At 60.1% G+C, this 19,403-nt stretch overlaps 2 protein-coding genes across 3 annotated transcripts; both read left to right on the top strand.

The window, feature by feature from the left end:
• The first annotated feature begins 1,872 nt into the window (after window positions 1-1,872).
• Window positions 1,873-11,949, top strand: METTL17 (methyltransferase like 17). Of its 2 annotated transcripts, XM_073310123.1 has the most exons (14): window positions 1,873-1,964; window positions 5,714-5,867; window positions 6,305-6,454; window positions 6,652-6,748; window positions 7,375-7,456; window positions 8,404-8,477; window positions 8,561-8,655; window positions 9,231-9,304; window positions 9,688-9,795; window positions 10,121-10,189; window positions 10,524-10,574; window positions 10,779-10,871; window positions 11,064-11,248; window positions 11,576-11,949. In XM_073310123.1, the coding sequence occupies exons 1-14, from the start codon at window positions 1,893-1,895 to the stop codon at window positions 11,661-11,663; spliced, it is 1,392 nt and encodes a 463-aa protein (XP_073166224.1). In that variant the 5' UTR covers window positions 1,873-1,892; the 3' UTR covers window positions 11,664-11,949. The 2 variants fall into 2 exon arrangements, with proteins under 2 accessions (XP_073166224.1, XP_073166225.1); XM_073310124.1 differs by lacking the exon at window positions 11,064-11,248.
• Window positions 11,950-14,534: 2,585 nt separating this feature from the next.
• On the top strand, window positions 14,535-19,164 carry SLC39A2 (solute carrier family 39 member 2). The gene is made up of 4 exons (XM_073309280.1): window positions 14,535-15,034; window positions 16,166-16,296; window positions 17,596-17,664; window positions 18,234-19,164. The coding sequence occupies exons 1-4, from the start codon at window positions 14,920-14,922 to the stop codon at window positions 18,876-18,878; spliced, it is 960 nt and encodes a 319-aa protein (XP_073165381.1). The 5' UTR covers window positions 14,535-14,919; the 3' UTR covers window positions 18,879-19,164.
• The last annotated feature ends 239 nt before the right edge of the window (window positions 19,165-19,403 follow it).

Here is a 19,403-nt window from a genome sequence, read left to right as displayed (position 1 = left end):
AGCCAGGCATCGCTTGGATTTTACAGCTCAAAGCAGATAGGGAAGGACAATAAAATGGGGAAGGGTGGGCTCAGAGCTAATCCCCGCAAATGCAGGGCAGGGGGTGCTGCAGAGACAAATCTCCCAATTAACTCCCTCCAATCCAGGCTGCAAATCAGTTCAAACTGCTTAGATCAAGACCAAAATCTGTCCATTTAAACCATTAAATCACTCAAAGAGAATCTCCAGTTAAACTGCAGCACCCCTCTTCATCTGCTAGGGGCCAAGGGAAGCAGTTTCCCCCCACCCCTGACTTTTCATAGGTCTACAGTCCCCCTCCAGCTGCTGCAGAATACAATACAACCCCAGACAGTGGCCTCTGTACTGATGGAATTTTGCCCCCACCTCCAAGTTTTTCTAAATCCCTGGATTCATGCCCCTCCCCATTTGCAAAGAATATTTGCAGGTAAAGTGGTTTGGCCCCCTCATACCCAGTTTGAAAGCAGATTTCCAGTGCGTTAAATTGCCTCAGGCTCCCGCTTTTGCAGATAAAATTTCCCTGTAAATTATTTTAGGCAGCAACTCCCCCCGCCCCAGCCGTTCCTTCAGTTTGCAAAAAAAAAAGTTTGCCAAGAAGATCCCAGGGAAATTGCCTCCGCCCCTCTCCCTTTGCAAAAAGAGTTTTCACTTACATTGGCTCCCCTCCCATGCTACTCCCCACTTTGCAAAGAAAAAGAAAAGGAGTACTTGTGGCACCTTAGAGACTAATCAATTTATTTGAGCATGAGCTTTCGTGAGCTACAGCTCACTTCATCGGATGCATACTGTGGAAAGTTTAGAAGATCTTATTATATACACACAAAGCATGAAAAAATACCTCCTCCCACCCCACTCTCCTGCTGGTAATAGCTTATCCAAAGTGACAACTCTCCTTACATTGTGTGTAATAATCAGGGTGAGCCATTTCCAGCACAAATGAACACATACACATTGTAAGGAGAGCGATCACTTTAGATAAGCTATTACCAGCAGGAGAGTGGGGTGGGAGGAGGTATTTTTTCATGCTTTGTGTGTATATAATAAGATCTTCTAAACTTTCCACAGTATGCATCCGATGAAGTGAGCTGTAGCTCACGAAAGCTTATGCTCAAATAAATTGGTTAGTCTCTAAGGTGCCACAAGTCCTCCTTTTCTTTTTGCGAATACAGACTAACACGGCTGTTACTCTGAAACCTTTGCAAAGAAAATGTCCAGTTAAATTGGCTCCCCCATAATTTGCAGGGACAAGCCGGTTAATGGCTGCAAAGGCAGGAGTTGATGGCTACAAGCAAGGCCCCGAAAAAAATCAAACGCAGCGCCTCGCTGAAGCTCCCCACCTTAATCTGGATTAACCCACCCAGGTGGGTACCCTAATCCAAATTAACCCTCCCAGACAGCTACCCTAATCTGGATTAACCCTCCCAGACAGCTACCCTAATCCGGATTAACCCGCCCAGGCAGTTCCCTTTTGCACAGGGCTGGATTCCGAACCAGCCCCTCCCCAAGAGAGAAGCGAGCGGGTCCGCGGCGCTCCGAACGGCGAGAGAATATGCAAAAAGGCATGGAACGGTAGGGGAGGGAAGGAAGAGGGCGGGACGAGCAGACATTGGACCAATCAGCCCCATGAGAGGCGCAGGTAGTGCAGTGCTGCACCCTCGTCTCGAGCCCAAGACACTGGCCGCCCCGACCCACCGCGTAGGCCCCGCCCATCCATAGCGGGCTGGCCCAATCGTCACTCCTTCCGCGGCATTCGACCTCCTCATTTGCATAGCAGCCCGCGATTGGTCCCCAGGCGCGGCCCGGCTCTCTCGCCTCCCAATTGGCTAGCCGCTCCGGCGGCCGTGCGTTGGAGGCGGGGCCGTGGGTGTTCCAAGATGGCGGCCCACGCGGCGGCCGGGCGGGTGCGGAGGCTTTGGGGACTTTGCGGCGGCCCCTCCCCGCTCAGGGTGAGTGACCCCCCCCGCCCCCGCCCGGGTTCTGGTGAAGAGCCCTGAGGGGATTTGCGTAAAGGGCGCGTGCAGCGTCTCTCTGGGGCGGCTTCGGCACCAACGGCGGGTGGGGAGAGCAGAGCACGTGACCCGTTCAGTGCCCCCCCCAGTCCCCTGGCCATAAGCCCCGCCCCATGGCCTCTAAGGAGATCCGACCCTTCTCCAACTAACCGCCTCGCCCTACAACTCCTGGGCCATATGGCCCCAAATGGACCACCCCTCCCCCCCAGGCCATATAACTGTCTGGGCCTAGGACCCTGTCAGGACTGCCTCCCAGAGCCAACCCCCTGCCGCAGGCCATATAGCCTTGTATAGACCAGCCCCTCAGGCCTTATGCTCTCCCCCAACCATATAATCCTGTACAGACCAGACCTCCCCCGCACGCCATATAACCCCATATGGACCAGACTCCCCTCAGCCATGTAACGCTGTCCAGACCAAATTCCTTAGAACCATATAACTCCTGATGACGACCAGAATGTGGGGGTTAAAGGATGGGATGGATCGCCTTGCTCTGACGCACCTGGCATTGGCCACTGTCGGAGGACAGGATACAGGGCTAGAGGGACCATTGGTTTGACCCAGTATAGCCGTTCTTATGTTCTCATAACAATATAGCCATGTAGGGACCAGCCCCGCCCCCATATAGCCCCCCAGTAGGGTTGCCAACAGTCTCTTACTACAAGGCCCCCCCCCCCCTTATTTTGTACAACAAGATTGGAAGTTTCTTAGTTCTGCAAAAAGTAGAAAGAGATACCCCATGTGAATGTAGGTGAGTCCTGCTTAGTAGGATTATTATTAATAATAATGATAAAAATAATATTGGGAGAAGGGGTGGGGTTACTAAGAAAACAGTTCCATATTTTTGAAATACAATGTTGGTAATTGTACCCCCGCCACCATAAAACCTTGTATGGACCAGGTGCCCAGGCCATATAACCTCCCCCGGGCAAATAACCCCATACGGACCAGATTCTCCCCAGTTATATTACACCATATAAGAACATAAGAATGGCCCCCTACTGGGTCAGACCAAAGGTCCATCTAGTCCACTATCCTGTCTTCCAACAGTGGCCAGTGCCAGGTGCCCCAGGGGGAATGAACAGACCAGGTAATCTTCAAGTGATCCATCCCTTGTCATCCATTCCCAGCTTCTGGCAAAACTGATGCTAGGAACGCCATCCCTGCCCATCCTGGCTAATAGCCACGGATGGACCTATTCTCCATGAATTTATAGACCTCAATCATATCCACCCTTAGTCGTCTCTTTTCCAAGCTGAAAAGTCCCAGTTTTATTAATCTTTCCTCGTATGGAAGCCTTTCCATACCTCTAATAATTTTTGTTGTCCTTTTCTGAATCTTTCCCAATTCCAATATATCTGTTTTGAGATGGGGTGACCACGTCTGCACGCAGTATTCAAGATGTGGAGGTACCATGGATTTATATAGAGGCAACATGATATTTTCTGTCTTATTATCTGTCCCTTTCTTAATGATTCCCAACATTCTGTTAGCTTTTTTGACTGCTGCTGCACATTGAGTGGATCTTTTCAGAGAACTATCCACAGTGGACAAGATTCTTCTTCTTCTTTGGGCTGTACTAACCCGCTATGGACCAGCTCCCACTCCCCAAACCATGTAATACCTTACAAAAAATGGAAGCAAAAGTACAGTATCAATATATTAAGCAAAACCAAGGGCACATCGGTGATGTTGTAATTGTATTCAGATAGGCATGACATTAAGTGAGTGTGTACTACTAATAATATCCTGAGAAGTATATAAGGAATGCATGTCATGTATCAGGGGGTAGCCGTGTTAGTCTGTATCCACAAAAACAACAAGGAGTCCGGTGACACCTTAAATACTAACAGGGGCATAAGCTTTATTTGGGCATAAGCTTTCGTGGGTAAAAAACCCACTTCTTCAGATGCAATAAGGAATGCATGGCATGCAAAGTAAAAGTGGCCTTAAGTGATATGGAGCAAGGAAACTTGCTGTCTTGAATTGACTCATGCTGGCCCTGGTCTTGCTTGGAGTAGCAGATGGATTTGCTCGGGTCTCGGTTCACTTTGGGGGAGCAGGCAGGGCCGTCCCTACCCATACGCAAAGTACGCAACTGCTTAGGGCACCAATGCTGCTCCAGACTCTGCCCCACCTCTTCCCCATGGCCTCCACCCCAGCCCCACCCCCACTCCCACTCCACCCCTTCCCCAAGGCCCCCATCGCTGCTTCGCCCCCACCCTGCCCCTTCCCGCCCCCATTCCCCTGAGGACTGCAGTAGGGGCGGGCCTGCACTCACCGGCGGCAGGAAGTGCAGTAACCCGGCCCTAGCTGCGCCGCTGGTGAGTGCTGGGGGCGATTCCTCCCTGCCCCCTAAGCCAGCCCTGCCCCCCCAGCAGAGGCCTGGGGCCAGCCCCCCCCCGCCCCGAGGCCTGCCCCCCTCACCCTCCCTGCGGGGGGCAGGGGCTGCATAGGGCACTAGAATAGTGATGGCCCTGGGAGCAGGCTCCACATTGGGACGTTAGTAAAGTGGGAACTGCCCATGCTGGTGATAACAAGTATTGTGGGATGGCTGTTGAGGGCCGCTCCTGGAATAGAGCCAAGGAACATTATTTTTCTTGGCCTGCGCTTTGGTTCATGTCAAAATGTCCAGTGGTGACAGATCAAAAGATTTTGCTGTTTTGGAGCAGTTTGTCATGGTGTGATGAAAAGAAAAGCCCAGGTGAAATTACAGCAGGATGCTTTGCAGGCAGAGCAAGTGTACAGTGTGGGTTCGGGGCTGGACCTTAGGAGGTGGGCAGGCAGCCCCTGCCTCGTACTTTGAGCTTGGGGTTAATGGTGGTGGAAATGATTAGAGTGACTGTGGACTTGGGAACATGTTGCTGAGCAGAGACCTTAAAAAGGAAGGCACAGGAGGACGGGGACATGGTGCCAGTGAAACGTAAGCTAATGGAGGAAAGGCAAACAAGGGGTGCAGCGTCGGCCTGGCCTGACGTGAGTAATGGGACATGGATGATGTTGGACTTTGGCCCCATTTGGAGGCAGGATTAGGGAGGTCAGGTGGTCTGGGAGCAGAATCTTGGTGCTGGCTAAGATAAGGGGAATGCCCAGGGAGCCGTTTACAGCGGATAAGATATGCCTGGGTCGTAACCTGAGATGGAGTGTAAGTCGTCCATGGACAGCGCGTGCTGGACAGGGATTGGTTCCTCCAGAGTGCCCAAGCCAATCCCCAAACACGATGCAATGCGGCCAGTGCAGCGTGATGGGCCAGTGGGGCTAACACACGAGGGAGCTCTGCTCCCCTTTTCCACCCCTACCACGTAACTCCGTGTGTCCCATCTTGCCCCATGCCATATGACCAGGTAATGACCAGCTTTCCTCCTTCAGCTTCCCACTCTAAATGTGACTGTATCGCTCTGTAAAACCATATACACCCATTTCTGACATTGCCACCAACCCAGACCCATTGGAGCCTGGGGCCATGGTCCTGCTCGGGCTATATAACCCCATATGGATTATCCTACCTACTATTACTATCCTCTAATCATATAGAGCCTGCTGCTGTGCATCCTGCTGGGCAATATCCCCCATATGGCCCTGCTACCCTCACTGCCCACTGGCTAAGCCATACAGCCCCATGTGGACCTTCCCATGCAGGCCATATAGGCCTGCCCTGCTCTCCTGATGGCTCTCTCCCCGCTCAGGCCTTCGCCACCATCATCCCAAGGGTTTCCCAGGTGGACAACTCCTCTGACTTTCTGGGCAACGTCCCCCACCGCCGGCACCCAGGGGTGCTGCATCTCAGGAGTGTCCGGCTCCCGGCCGAACTGGTGAAGGCTGCCCAGCTGCTGGTGGAGCGTAAGTAACCACTGAGTGCGAGGGGGCTCGGTGCTGCAAGAAGCAGGGTGAGGGGCTCAGTAGGGGTACTCTCGCCTTGCACTACTGTTACTCAGGTGCCCTGCCCCAGAGCTGGCTGCATCTCAGCTCAGGGCGAGCCATCCCCATGTGGTGTTGTGCAGCTGTTACCCAGCTGCTCTGTCCCAGAGCTGGCTGCATCTCTGTGCCAGGCAAGTCATCCCCACGTGGTGTTATGTGCAGCTGTTTCCCACCTGCCAGACCCTGGAGCTGGGTACATCTCAGCACTGGGTGAGCCATCCCCATGTGGTGGTATGTGCGGCTGTTACCCAGCTGCTCTGCGCCAGAGCTGGGCTGCACCTCAGGACCAGTGATCCCTGTTCTGTTCAGCATGACGGGCTTCTCACTGGGCCCATCGTATCTCATTCATCCCCCACCAGAGTCCACCGTGCATGGGCTGAAGGACCAGGTTGTGTCCCTGACCAACTACCTCTGGAGCCGGAAGCGCCCCCTGGAGGCCAGCGAGCTGCAGAGGAGAGGGCAGCAGCTGGAGCAGCAGCTGAGGGAGACGGTCCAGCCCCGCACAGTAGGTGAGCGCAAACTGGGGGACAGGATGGGGAGAAACCAGCAGGGTGAAGAGGCTCTCCCCATGCAGTCAGTGCTGGCCCCAGTGCCCCACAGTGCTGCGGGGTGCAGGTCCGGCGGGGGGCGCTCTCCTCACTCAGTGTTGGTCTCTGCTTGGTTTCCCCCAGCCTTCTCTATGCTTAACCCTGTCTCTCTCTGTCAGATGCATCCAGCCCCCTGACTGACGCTGAGGCGGAGAAGCTGCAGAGGAGGGTGCTGAACAGGCTTCGAAAAACCACCTATCACTGGGAGGCACTGAGGTGACACCCTCTCGGGGTTGTGATGGGTCTCCTGCAGTGCTGAGATGCAGCCAGCTCTTGTGTAGGGCAGCTGGGGAACAGCTGCACAGTGACGCCAAACAAGGACGGCTCACCCGATACTGCGATGCGGCCAGCTCTGGGGTGGGGTGGAGCATCTGTTTACCAGCCCAACATTTTGGCAGGCAATGAAGGAGGTCACACAGGAATGCCTCAGCCAGTGCTGAGATGCAGCAAGTTCTGAGGTGGGGAAGCTGGGAACAGATGCACAGCAATGCCACACAGGGACATCTCGCCCACTTCTGAGATGCAGCCAGTTCAGGGGTGGAGCATCTGTTTACCAGCCCCAAATTTTGGCAGGCAGTGAAGGAGGTCACACGAGAATGCCTTTCCCAGCACTGAGATGCAGCCAGTTCTGGGGTGGAGCAGCTGGGTAATAGCCTCATGGCAACGCCACACAGGGATGACTCACCAGAGCTAAGGTGCAGCCAGTTCTGGGGTGGGGCACGACATCTGTTTACCAGCCCCAGTTTCTGGCAGGCAGTAAAGGAGGTCAGCACTCGCTCTGGGGTATGTGTGGGGGGTCAGCGCCCCCAACCGACATGCGCTGTGTGTTCTTCCCGTTCCAGGTATACAGACGAGCTGAGTCTTGTGTACATGGTAGCTCGGCTGGATGGGGGGTTTGCGGCTGTGTCCAGAGCCTTCCATGAGGTGAGAGACTGTGCTAAGCACTAGAGCCCACTCCCCTCCCAGAGCTGGGGACAGAACCCAGGAATCCTGGCTCCCAGCCCCAATTGCTCTAACCACGAGAATCCACTCCCTTCCCAGAGCTGGGGATAGAACCCAGGAGCTAAGTTTCCTCTAAGCTCTGTGGCCGTGCAGCTGCCTATTAAGCCCTGTGCAGGGGCCCAGGGCAGCGGTGGGGAGAGGTGCCTCTCCCCCAGTGTGGACCTGCCGGGGGAGAGGTGACCCTCCCCTCCAACCCCAGCATGGAGCTGCCCCAGACTTGCCACGGCCGGGGGAGAGGAACCTCTCCCTTGGCCTGACCTAGCCCAGCCCCACTGGGGCTGCCCCAGCCGGGGAAAGGTGCCTCTGCTGTGGCGAGAGGGGGCTGGGGGGAGTCCTCTCTCTCCCCGGGGCAGCCTGCACCCCAAACCTCTCATTCCCGGCCCTACTCCAGAGCCCACACCCCAACTTTCTTCCCCAGCCCTGAACCCCCTCCCGGACCCCAAACCCCTCATCCCCAGCCCCATCCCAGAGCCAGCAACACCAGCCAGAGCCCTCACCCCCAACCCTCTTCCCCAGCCCTGAGCCCCCTCCCACACTTCGAACCCCTTGGCTCCACCCCTACCACATGAATTTTGTTATGTGCACCAGTATGAAGGTGAAGTGTCACACGTCAGATCCATATTGGTGCACATAATAAAATTCATTCCGCACATGGGCGTAAAAAAATAGTCCTGGCTCCCAGCCCTAACCACTAGCCCTCACTCCCCCCATAGCTGGGGCTAGACCCCCGCAGTCCTGGCTCCCAGCCCCCCTCCCCCGCTCTAACCACTAGCCCCTGCTCTCTGAAGGGAGGTAGTCCCGCTCTCTGCCTGTGGTCTACGCGGAGCTGTGCTGGGGCTGATGTGGTTTCTCTTTGCTCTGCTCCCTAGATCCAGAAGCGGTCTCCAGCCTTTGCCCCTCGCACCCTGCTGGATTTTGGCTCTGGGACAGGCTCCGTCAGCTGGTGAGCCTCTGCCCTGCAGGGGGGATATTTCCTGTGGTGCTGGGAGCACTGCTGGTGTCTCATGCTCCCCCCTCTCTGTGCAGGGCTGCACATGGTGCCTGGGGCCAGACCCTGTGTGAATACTTGTGTGTCGACAGCTCCGCCCCTATGCTGGCCCTCGCTGAGCGGCTGCTGCAAGGTGAGGCCTCCAGGGGCACTGCTGAGTGCCCAGCCAGGGCTGGTAGGGCCCCAGTTCTAACTGCTAGACCCCTCTGCCACCCCAGAGCTGGGGAAGAACCCAAGAGTCCTGGCTCCCAAGCCCTCCAACCACTAGACCCCCCCTCTCCTCCCAGATCCAGGGATAGAACCCAGGAGTCCTGGCTGCCAGCACCCCCCCCCCCCCCCGCCCCACGCCACGCCACGCCACTCCACTAGACCCCACTTTCCTCCCAGAGTCAGGGATAGAACCCAGGAGTCCTGGCTGCCAGCACCTCCCCCCCCGCCCCACGCCACGCCACTCCACTAGACCCCACTTTCCTCCCAGAGTCAGGGATAGAACCCAGGAGTCCTGGCTGCCAGCACCCCCCTCCCCTCCCACGCCACGCCACTCCACTAGTCCCCTCTGCCACCCCAGAGCTGGGAAGAGAACCTGGGAGTCCGGGCTGCCAGGCCTTTCTTCCATCACTTTCTCATTCCATTGCCCCCTGTCCTGTCTTCTCTCCCTCTCGGTGACCCCCACCTTGATGTCTCTCTGTCCGTCCCTCCCTGCTCCAGGTGGCTCTGAGTCCCCCCGGGCCCCACTCTTTCCAGGCGTCTATTTCCGGCAGTTCCTCCCCGTCTCGCCCAAGGTAAAGGGCCCTGCCTGTAGGGGTGGCAGAGAGGGGCTGATAAAGAGGCAGTTGGGTCTAGGGGGGAGCACTGGGGGGTCCAGTGCTATGCAGGGAAGCCTGGGGGTGGAGGTGTACGTGTTGTTAGATTCTGGTTTGCCAGGGCTGCCTGCCTGGTGCCATCCCACATTGCTTTGCTGTTCTGTTGGGGAGGCAGCATCAGAATGCGGCTGGCTCTGGGGTGGGGGACAGGAGCAGCATGAGGAAGAAGGGGCGGGTCAGAGAGGCTGGGAGCTGGGGCGTTCTCCAGTGCCGGGGGGAGGTCTCCGGGGATCTGCCCCACCCCAGCCAGGGTCTGATCTCCCCCTCTCGCCCACATCCTGTGTCTCCCCCTGCACTTGCAGGTGAAGTTTGACCTGGTGGTCTCAGCCTTCTCCCTGAATGAGCTGCCCAGCCTGGCCGAGCGCAGGGAGACCATACAGACGCTGTGGAGGAAGACGGACGGCTTCCTGGTGAGTGACCCCCCTGCCCTTCTGGCCCCCCGCCCAGAGTCCCCCTCCCCTCCCTCAGATTGGCCCCCCTGGCATCCCCCTCCCATCCCCGGATCGGCCCCTCTGCCCCCTCACCCAGAGTCCCCCTCCCCTCCCCTGGATCGGCCTCTTGGTCCTCAGGTCGACCCCTCTCCCCCTCCCTCCCAGAGTCTCCCTCCCTTCCCCGGATTGGCCCCTCGGCCCCCCCCAACCCGGCTCCCCCCCCGGCCTCCCAGTTTGGCCCCCCCACGCCCAGTCTCTTCCCCTCCCTCCAAGATCAGACCCTCTAACTCCCAATCCCTTCCAGGTGCTGGTGGAGAACGGGACCAAAGAGGGGCACCAGATGCTCATGGAGGCGCGAGAGATCATCCTGGGGGTGAGGGGACTCTGCTCCTTCCCTGGGGCTGTGGCGGGTACCCCCTGCAATCCCCCTCCCCACCCCCAGCAGCTTTGGCAGGCTCCCAGCCACCTGGGGGAAGGGAGAATGGGGAGACAGTGGGACCCAGGCGTCTGGGACAGTAACACAAAGCGCTGGGAGGCCCCCAGGAGGAAGGACTGGGAGGCGGCAGTTCAGAGCTCTGCCCCCCAGGGATCCCAGGGGGAGGGTCTGGGATGGAACGGGACCCAGGCGTCCGGGCCGGCACTGCAGAGGGAACAGGGGGTGCAGCTGGTTCCCTTTGGGCTCTAACTCCTCTCCTCTTGGCCAACAGGGGGGCGACAAGGTGGTGCATGACCCACGGGAGGCTCACATCTTCGCCCCAGTGAGTATCGGCGGGGTGGGGGGAGCAGGCCGAGGCCTGCAGGGTGGCCAGAGGGAGTTGGGTGGGCAGCCTGAGGCCAGTTTGGGGGATGGGTCGAGGTTCGGTGGGTGGGGTATGGAGAGGGCAGGCCGAGGCCAGCCAGGTGCCCAGTCAGTGGGCTGTGGGGGGACGTGGGATGCTCTAACGCCAGTCTCTGTCTCCTAGTGCCCGCATCACCTGCCCTGCCCACGGCTGAACCCCAAGCAGCCCCTGCCCTGCAACTACCTCCAGGCCTACCACCCCCTGCCCTTCCGCTGGGTGAGTGCCCCTCCCGCCAGGCAGCGGGGTGTATGGGGAGCTGTGGTGGGATTGGCCCCAGGGTGGGGACTGCCTGGCTGCAAGGGTGGGGAACGGGCCAGAGCCAGCCGCAGGGCGGAGGGGTTGGGGGAGGCGGATGCAGGGGGCTCTGCAGGGGACCCCGGCTCACCCCCTGCCCACGTGCCGTTGCAGAACCCAGCACTGAAGGAGGAGTTGTTCTCCTTCCTGATCCTGCGCCGGGGGCCAGGGGCGGGTGAGGAGCCCTGGCCCCGCATCACCCAGGCCGTCCTGGGCCGGGCCCAGCATGTCCATTGCCATCTGTGCTGTGCCGACGGGAGCCTGCAGCACGCCGTGATCACCGCGCGCCGGCACGGCAGGTACCGCTCTGCCAAGGGCCCGGGATGGCCTGGCTGGCTCAGGGGGGCAGGGAATGGGGGCACGGGCCTTTCTCCTCTAGGGGGCGCTCGCTCCCATCTGGCCCCAGGGCAGGGACTGGCTGGCTCAGGGGGTGGGGAATGGGATACAGGGCATTTCCCTTCTAGGGGGCGCTGGCTCCCATCTGGCCCCAGGGCAGGGACTGGCTGGCTCAGGGGGTGGGGAATGGGATACAGGGCATTTCCCCTCTAGGGGGCGCTGGCTCCCATCCAGAGCCGGAACTTGCTGGCTCGGGGGTCCGGACTCATCACCATGCCCTCTTCCCACAGGGATCTGTATCGCTGCGCCCGGCTGAGCCATTGGGGGGATCGGCTACCCGTGACGACGCCCCATGGAGAGGCTGTTCCGGGGGAGTAACCCTCCAGCCCATTCCCGGGGGCAGATGCTGAGCCCCCGAGGTCTCGCTGCGATCCGTCGCCCAACCCTCCTGGGCATTGACATGGGGACAGCGGCAGGGAGCACCCTAGTGGATTGGCACTGGGTTGGGGGGGTCTTCTGATGGCCCCCATCGCCTGTGGCACTGGAGGTGCAGGTGCTGCCTCCATTGAGCAGCGGGGACCCAGTAGGACTCCTGGGTTCTCTTCTGCAGCTGGTGGCTCCCCAGCTCCCAGGTTGGGTCCAATAAAGAGAGCCTGAAACAGTCCACCAGCTTTGGCGTCAGTTACCGTGCAGGGTTAGACTGGCAGCAGCCTGGGAGTCAGGACTCCTGGGTTCTCTCCCCAGCTATGGGAGGGGAAGGGAGGGGAGTATAGTGGTTAGAGCAGGGGGGCTGGGAGCCAGGACTCCTGGTTCTGTTCTCTCACTGTGTCCCTTCCCCTTGTGGGTCTCGGTTTCCTCCTGTGGGCAGCCAGCCCTCCCTCTCGCCTGGCAGTGAGCATGCCCCGCATACTGGGCACAGTGTGTGCTGGGCTCGAGGAGTTACCACTTGCTGCCATTGCCATAGCTTGGGTCAGGGAACGGGCTCAGCTGGTTCCATGGAGCCCCTGGGCGTGACCCAGCTGTGTGCATAGGCTTGGCATGCAACCACGGGGCTGAAAGGGGGGACCTGAGCTCTGTGTGGGCCCAGCTCCCTGCAGGACAGCGCTGCCTGCCGCCCCCCACCCTGTTCCGTGTAGAGCCCCCACCTGGCAGACCCCACCCTGCTCCCTGCAGGACCCCCCCCATGGGATAGTGCCCTTTGTGGGCCCCCATCCTGCTCCCTATGGGACAGTCTCTCTTGCGGGGCCCCCACTCGCACCATGCAGACTCCCCACCCTGCCCCCTGCAGGACAGTGCCCCCTGCGGGGCCCCCCATCCTGCTCCCTGTGGGGCTCCCACTCTGCAGCACTGCACCCCCTGCAGACCTCCATCTTGCTCCCTGCGGGGCCTGAGCCCTCTCCCTATGGGACAGCCTCCCCTGAAGACCCCCCCCCTTTTTTTTTTTGCGTGCTGGGCGCTGGGCCCCCGAGGACAGCCTGTTGGATCCAGCACCTGTTCCTGCTCCTTGTGGGACAACCTCCCCTGCGGGCCCCCCACCCTGTTCTCTGCGGGGTCCCAAACCTGCTCCCTACAGGACAGCGCCCCCCATCCTGCTCCCTAGGGGGCTCCCAAACTGCAGCACTGCACTCCTTACAGACCTGCTCCCTGTGGGACAGCCTCCCCTGCGGAGTCCCCACCCTGCTCCCTGCAGCCCAGCGCCCCCTAGCACCATACTGGGGCTGTGATGCCAGGACTGCCTGCTAGGGGAGAGCATCCCCTACTGAGTCCCCACCCCAGTCCTTGCACCTCAGTGCCCCCTACCTAGTGCCATACTGGGAGCGTGGGACCAGCGCTGGCTGCCAGGGGACGCTGACGGTTACGCAGCGTCAGGGCTGTGGCCCATGGGCTGCTGCTGGTGGTGCTGGGAAATGCTCCGTTCAGAGTAAACAGCGGGTGAAGGGCCAGGGTGTGTTTCAGGAGCCAAGCTGCAGCCAGGTGCTGACACCATCACAGGAGCTCAGGAAGTGCTGTCTGGGACCCAGGCGCAGGGCGTGGGGACCAGCTGGCTTAGTGGGGTGGGGAATGGAAGATGGGGCTGGGACACCGTCTGTTGTCTGTCCCCAGTGCGGGGGTCAGGGGCTGGGAACAGGGCATGGGGCCTCTTCCTTCTAGGAGATTGTTATCTGGCCCAGTTTGTGACCAAACTTCCCAGCATTGCCTGGCCAGTAATGAAGCTCGAGGTGTCCTGCGGCAGTGGGGGCAGTATGGTGATATTAGTCTGGGATGTGTGTGACTCGGTTTCCCCACTCACTGTGCAGGCTGTGTGTGAAGGGCTGAATTTCTCCTGGAGGGAGCGGGGAGAGAAGGGTCACACAGGCAGCAATGCACTACCTAGAACTGTCCCCATGTCACTGGAGAACAAAGGACTGGCCGGTAACTCAGCAACGGAGACCCCATGGAACTCGCTGGGTAGCTACCGGCCACGGGGCCGGGAGGTGGGAGCCAGCTGGGATCCGAGGCTCTGGCTGCTCAGGGCCGGGGCAGCGAGGGGGAGGCTGGGTTTGGGAGAGGCAGGGCAGCCAGTGCCCCTCCCAGTTAACACTGACTTTAGGCCCCTTCAGCCCAGGTTGCGGGTGAGTAGAGGCGGATGTCTTGGTTTGCCAGGCTGGCCTTTGCCATTGCAGATACCTGCTGGTGGCATCTCTCCCGAGGGCCTGCTGGGCAGCCAGGGGGAGAAATGGATGCTGTATCCGGCGGGCTGTCCTCGGGGGCCCAGCACTCGGCACACCAGAAGAGGGCACTGCTGCAGAGACGGCTGGCCACCCCTGTGAATCCAGGCCGGGCAGCTGGTAGAGGTGGAGGGCTGACCAGGCCCCGGGAGGCTGTATGTTTGAGGTCTCTCCATCCTCACCCCGCTTGGGGCCCGGGAGATGCTGATCCAGCACCGTCCAGCTTGGCACCAAACCCCTCAACAGTTGGAAAATCCCCCCGGGCCAGGGCCTGCTGGGTATTAGAGAGGGATAGGTGTTCAATACAAGCATATCTAAGCTACTAGGAATGCAGCCGGTGACCAGGGAAGTGGTGGGGAAAAGTGCTCTTGGGAAATGTTTACCCAATAAATTATTTAATGATGGTGTAATTAAGATTGAAGGACGTGCGGGGGTGGGGGGTGGGGTGGCTCCCTGCTCCTGGGAGGTTATTATTCACTGCGGGGCTGGGAGGCTCTGGGGAAGGTGGCAGGAGCTGAGCAGGAGAGGGAGCGAGGAGCATCAGAGATGCAGTGAAAGGAAGGGGGACAGGGGAAGGCAGAGGGGCAGATGGAGTGAGGTAGACGGGAAGGGAGGAGGATGCCCAGGGAACCGGGGACGGCCTGACCCATCCCCGTGCAGCACAGCATCTCCCATTGATTCCTGGGACTTGGAAGGGTCCCCGGCCAGGCCTGGGTTCGGCTGAGGGCCTGGCTTTGGCTGTGGCTGCCTAGGATTAGGGTTAGGGTCATCTGTGGTGGGGGTCTCCCTATCGTGGGACCGGTTAGGCGAGGGAGGACAGGAGAGGGCTGGGGCTAGCAGGGCATTGTGGAGGAGGGGCTGTAGGGTGTGAGCCCAGGGTAACACCCAGCTGTATTGCACGACCCGGCCCTCCTGGTGCCTGCGGGATGGAGCCACTCCTGGTGGTGAAGATCGGCTGCCTGGTGGCTCTGCTGTTCATCACCCTCGTCTGCGGCCTCATCCCGGCCCAGGTCAAGTGGTTCCAGATCAAAGCGGCCAAAGGTGAAGAGGGGCTGGGGCTGGGACAGCGGCTTTGCATCCACATGACGGGGGTGGAGCGCGCTGGGTATCCCCATATGCACCCCTTTGCTCCTCTATCGTCTATCTCCATAGACACCGCTCTGCTCCTCTGTCATCTACCTCCACAGACACCCCTCTGCTCCCCTATCATCTACCTCCACAGACACCCCTCTGCTCCCCCTATCATCTATCCCCATAGACACCCCTCTGCTCCCCCTATCATCTATCCCCATAGACACCCCTCTGCTCCCCCTATCATCTACCTCCACAGACACCCCTCTGCTCCCCTATCATCTATCCCCATAGACACCCCTCTGCTCCCCCTATCATCTACCTCCACAGACACCCCTCTGCTCCCCCTATCATCTATCCCCATAGACACCCCTCTGCTCATTATATCTATCGATCTATCTATCTATCTCTTGCTGCTCCTCGCTCTCATTCTCTATCCGTGTATCTGTCTGTCTGGTGCTTCCCCTCCCCTATCCCCTGCAGGCTTCTGGCTCCCAGAGCAGGGGAAACCCCCTTAGTAAATAAGACAATGGGGCAGCTGCAGGCATGAATGATACCTCCACCCTGCCCCATCCCCATCACTGCCTCTCTGTGGGGTGAAAGAAACAGCCACACTCAGGGGGCTCTGGCCCCCCTGAGGGAAACCGAGGTTGTGTCTGTCCAACTATGTCCCACTTTCTTAGCCATTGCTTTGCCCTTTTTCTTCTTATCTGTGCCCAGTTCTTCCTCCCTGGGGAACTGTGCTGCTTTCACTCCACCCTCTTGCCAGTTCATTAATCACCCTTGTTCTGTCAGCAGATCTTAAAGCACTTCGCTAAGGAGGTCAGTCTCATTAGCCCCATTGTACAGATGGGGAAACTGAGGTGCAGGGATGCCAAGTGATTTACCAAGCTCACCCAACAGGCCAGTGGCTGAGCCAGAATTGGAACCTGGGTATTCCCGGTGCCAGTCCAGGGCTCTGTGCCTGCTCTCCCTGCCTCTGGCTTTCTCCTGTCCCAGGCTGTGCAGTTCCCCAGTTCGAGACCCACCTCCCAGGCTGGGATCCCCTTGCTCCGCCCTGCCCCGTGGTCTTGGCCTCACCTCAGCCCTCTCCTCCCACAGGGTGGCACCGGCGCATCCTGAGCTACATTGGCTGCTTCGCAGCAGGGGTCTTTCTGGGGGCCTGCCTCATGCACACGGCAGCCGACGCGCTGACAGACATCCAGGGGGAGCTGGGCAAGCGGTTGCAGCAGGTGAGACGGCACAGGGATGCACGGGTTCCCCTTGCTCCAGCAGGGTGGTGCACACACAGCAGGGCCCGTCCCCTCCAGCAGGGGGCGCAGGGACGGACACACACACACACACACACATACACACACACACACACACACAGCAGGGCCCGTCCCCTCCAGCAGGGGGCGCAGGGACACACACACAGACACACACACACACACAGCAGGGCCCATCCCCTCCAGCAGGGGGCGCAGGGACGGACACACACACACACACACACACACACGGATCAGGGCCCATCCCCTCCAGCAGGGGGCGCAGGGACGGACACACACACACACACACAGCAGGGCCCGTCCCCTCCAGCAGGGGGTGCAGGGACGGACACACACACACATAGGGAGCAGGGCCCATCCCCTCCCGCAGGAGGTGTGGGGACACACACACACACAGCAGGGCCCATCCCCTCCAGCAGGGGGCGCAGGGACACACACACACACACACACACACGGATCAGGGTCCATCCCCTCCAGCAGGGGGCGCAGGGACACACACACAGACACACACACACAGAGCAGTGCCTGTCCCCTCCAGCAGGGGGCGCAGGGACACACACACACACACACACACACACACACACGGATCAGGGCCCATCCCCTCCAGCAGGGGGCGCAGGGACACACACACACACACACACACACACACACACAGCAGGGCCCGTCCCCTCCAGCAGGGGGTGCAGGGACGGACACACACACACATAGGGAGCAGGGCCCGTCCCCTCCCGCAGGAGGTGTGGGGACACACACACACGGAGCAGGGCCCATCCCCTCCAGCAGGGGGCGCAGGGACACACACACACAGAGCAGGGCCTGTCCCCTCCAGCAGGGGGCGCAGGGACACACACACACACACACACACACACAGCAGGGTCCATCCCCTCCAGCAGGGGGCGCAGGGACACACACACACACACACACACACACAGCAGGGTCCATCCCCTCCAGCAGGGGGCGCAGGGACACACACACACATGGATCAGGGCCCATCCCCTCCAGCAGGGGGTGCGGGGACACACACAGACACACACACACACGGATCAGGGCCCGTCCCCTCCAGCAGGGGGCGCAGGGACGGACACACACAACACAGACGCAGCAGGGCCCGTCCCCTCCCGCAGGAGGTGTGGGGACACACACACACGGAGCAGGGCCTGTCCCTTTCAGCAGGGGGCGCAGGGACAGCCCTCCAGGTGAATATGGGGTCAGTGCACCGCCTGCCCCCCAGCGCGGTATCTAACTTCCCTTGTTTCCCCACAGGCTGTTGCTGGGCAGAACTGGACGGGGACACAGAACAACTCATCTAGGGCCAGTGCCTGTGGGGCTGAGGTAAGTGCCCCTGACACCTCTTGGCTGGAAGTGCCCCCACTGAGGAGAGGCAGGAAGAGGGCAACTGTGGGGAAAGATCTGTGAGAGCAGAGCCAAGGCAGGGGGAGCGACTGGCCCTTGTCAAATCTCCTCTCCCAGATACAGGGAGAGAAGCCAGGAGTCCTGACTCCCAGTCTCCCCTGCTCTAACCCACTAGACCCTACTCCCCTCCCAGAGCCGGGAACAGAACCCAGGAGCCCTGACTCCCAGCCCCCCTCTGCTCTAACTGTTTGTCCCCACTCTCTTTGCAGAGCCAGGGAGAGAACCCAGGAGTCCTGGCTCCCAGCCCCTTCCCCCTCTAACCCACCAGACCCCACTCCCCTCCCAGAGCCAGGGACAGAACCCAGGAGTCCTGGCGCCCAGCTCCCTGCTCTAACGACTAGATCCCACTCTCCTAAATAGCCCTCCCTTTGGGACGTGCTCTGTAGGCTACGTGTAGAGGTGGGGAAGGCCGGGCTGGGTGCCTGCATGCGAGTCCCTCTGAAACAAACCATGTCTCTCCCTCCATCTCCCCATCCCTCTCCCCACAGCTGGATTACCCCTTCGCGGAGCTCGTCATCTCCCTCGGCTTCTTCCTCGTCTTCCTCACCGAGAGCCTGGTGCTGCACTGCTGCCACTCGGCTCCACCGTCCCATGGGGCCCCGGACAAGGACCCTGCCTGCTCAGCCCCCAGTGTCCCCTCCGTCCCGCACTCCCATGGGGTCCCGGTGCCTGGTGGCCCCTCACCTGGCTCCTTCCGGGCCCTGGTGCTCTTCATCACTCTGTCGCTGCACTCACTCTTCGAGGGGCTGGCGGTGGGGGTGCAGCAGGGTGAGGCGGGGGCCCTCCAGCTCTGCCTGGCCGTGCTGGCCCACAAGGGCGTGATCGCCTTCAGCCTGGGGCTGCAGCTGGTGCAAAGTGGCACCCGGCCCCGCTGGAGGCTGCTCTACCTGGGCATCTTTGCCCTCATGTCCCCCTCCGGCATGGCCGTGGGCATTGGGCTCTCGCTCTCGGGCGGAGCAGCCAGTGGACTGACCATGGCCCTGCTGGAGGGGCTGGCGGCTGGCACTTTCCTGTACATCACCTTCCTGGAGATCCTGCCCCACGAGCTGAGCTCCAGTGAGCCGCCCCTGGCCAAGTTCTCCTTCATCGCACTGGGCTTCACTGTCATGGCCACCATCGCTGTCTGGGCTTGAGGGGGAGGCAGGACTGGGTGGGGGACCCAGGTTTGGTGTCCCCATGCCCTGCAGAGACGGACCCCAAATGGTCTTTCCCCTCTAGGGGGCGTAGGGTGACCAGATAGCAAGTGTAAAAAATCCGGGCGGAGGGGGGGTAATAGGTGCCTATATAAGAAAAAGCCCCCAAAATTGAGACATCTGTTCACCCTAAGGGGGCGTTGGCTCCCATCCGGCCCCTGGGCAGGGGACTGGCTGGATTGGGGGCTGGGGAATGGGACATGGGGCCTTTCCCCTCTAGGGGGTGCCGGCTCCTATCTGGCCCCAGGGTGGGGTCTGGCTGGCTCATGGGGTGGGGAATAGGTCATGGGGCCTTTCCCCTCTAGGGGGTGCCGGCTCTCATCTGGCCCCAGGACAGGGACTGGGATATCTAGTGGCTGTCCACTGGCTTGTGTGACACAAGCTGGGAGGTTCTCAGTGTGTTTCCAGGTGGCTCAGGTGGCTCCCTCCCCAGCTGTTGAGCCAGCCAGCTCCTTTGTGTCCTAG

This window comes from Lepidochelys kempii, chromosome 13 (genome assembly GCF_965140265.1).
Source record: "Lepidochelys kempii isolate rLepKem1 chromosome 13, rLepKem1.hap2, whole genome shotgun sequence".
Taxonomy (NCBI): domain Eukaryota; kingdom Metazoa; phylum Chordata; order Testudines; family Cheloniidae; genus Lepidochelys; species Lepidochelys kempii.
Note: the sequence above shows the minus strand (reverse complement) of the source record. Positions and strands in the feature narration are given on the sequence as shown.

Excerpts from the sequence above, each read along its gene's own strand:
- METTL17 (XM_073310123.1), top strand. The coding sequence starts at position 1,893 with ATGGCGGCCCACGCGGCGGCCGGGCGGGTGCGGAGGCTTTGGGGACTT. Across the intron at positions 1,965-5,713 it reads GCGGCCCCTCCCCGCTCAGG|GCCTTCGCCACCATCATCCC; the intron begins GTGAGTGACCCC and ends CTCCCCGCTCAG. Across the intron at positions 6,749-7,374 it reads TATCACTGGGAGGCACTGAG|GTATACAGACGAGCTGAGTC; the intron begins GTGACACCCTCT and ends TTCCCGTTCCAG.
- SLC39A2 (XM_073309280.1), top strand. The coding sequence starts at position 14,920 with ATGGAGCCACTCCTGGTGGTGAAGATCGGCTGCCTGGTGGCTCTGCTG. Across the intron at positions 15,035-16,165 it reads CCAGATCAAAGCGGCCAAAG|GGTGGCACCGGCGCATCCTG; the intron begins GTGAAGAGGGGC and ends CTCCTCCCACAG. Across the intron at positions 17,665-18,233 it reads CCAGTGCCTGTGGGGCTGAG|CTGGATTACCCCTTCGCGGA; the intron begins GTAAGTGCCCCT and ends CTCTCCCCACAG.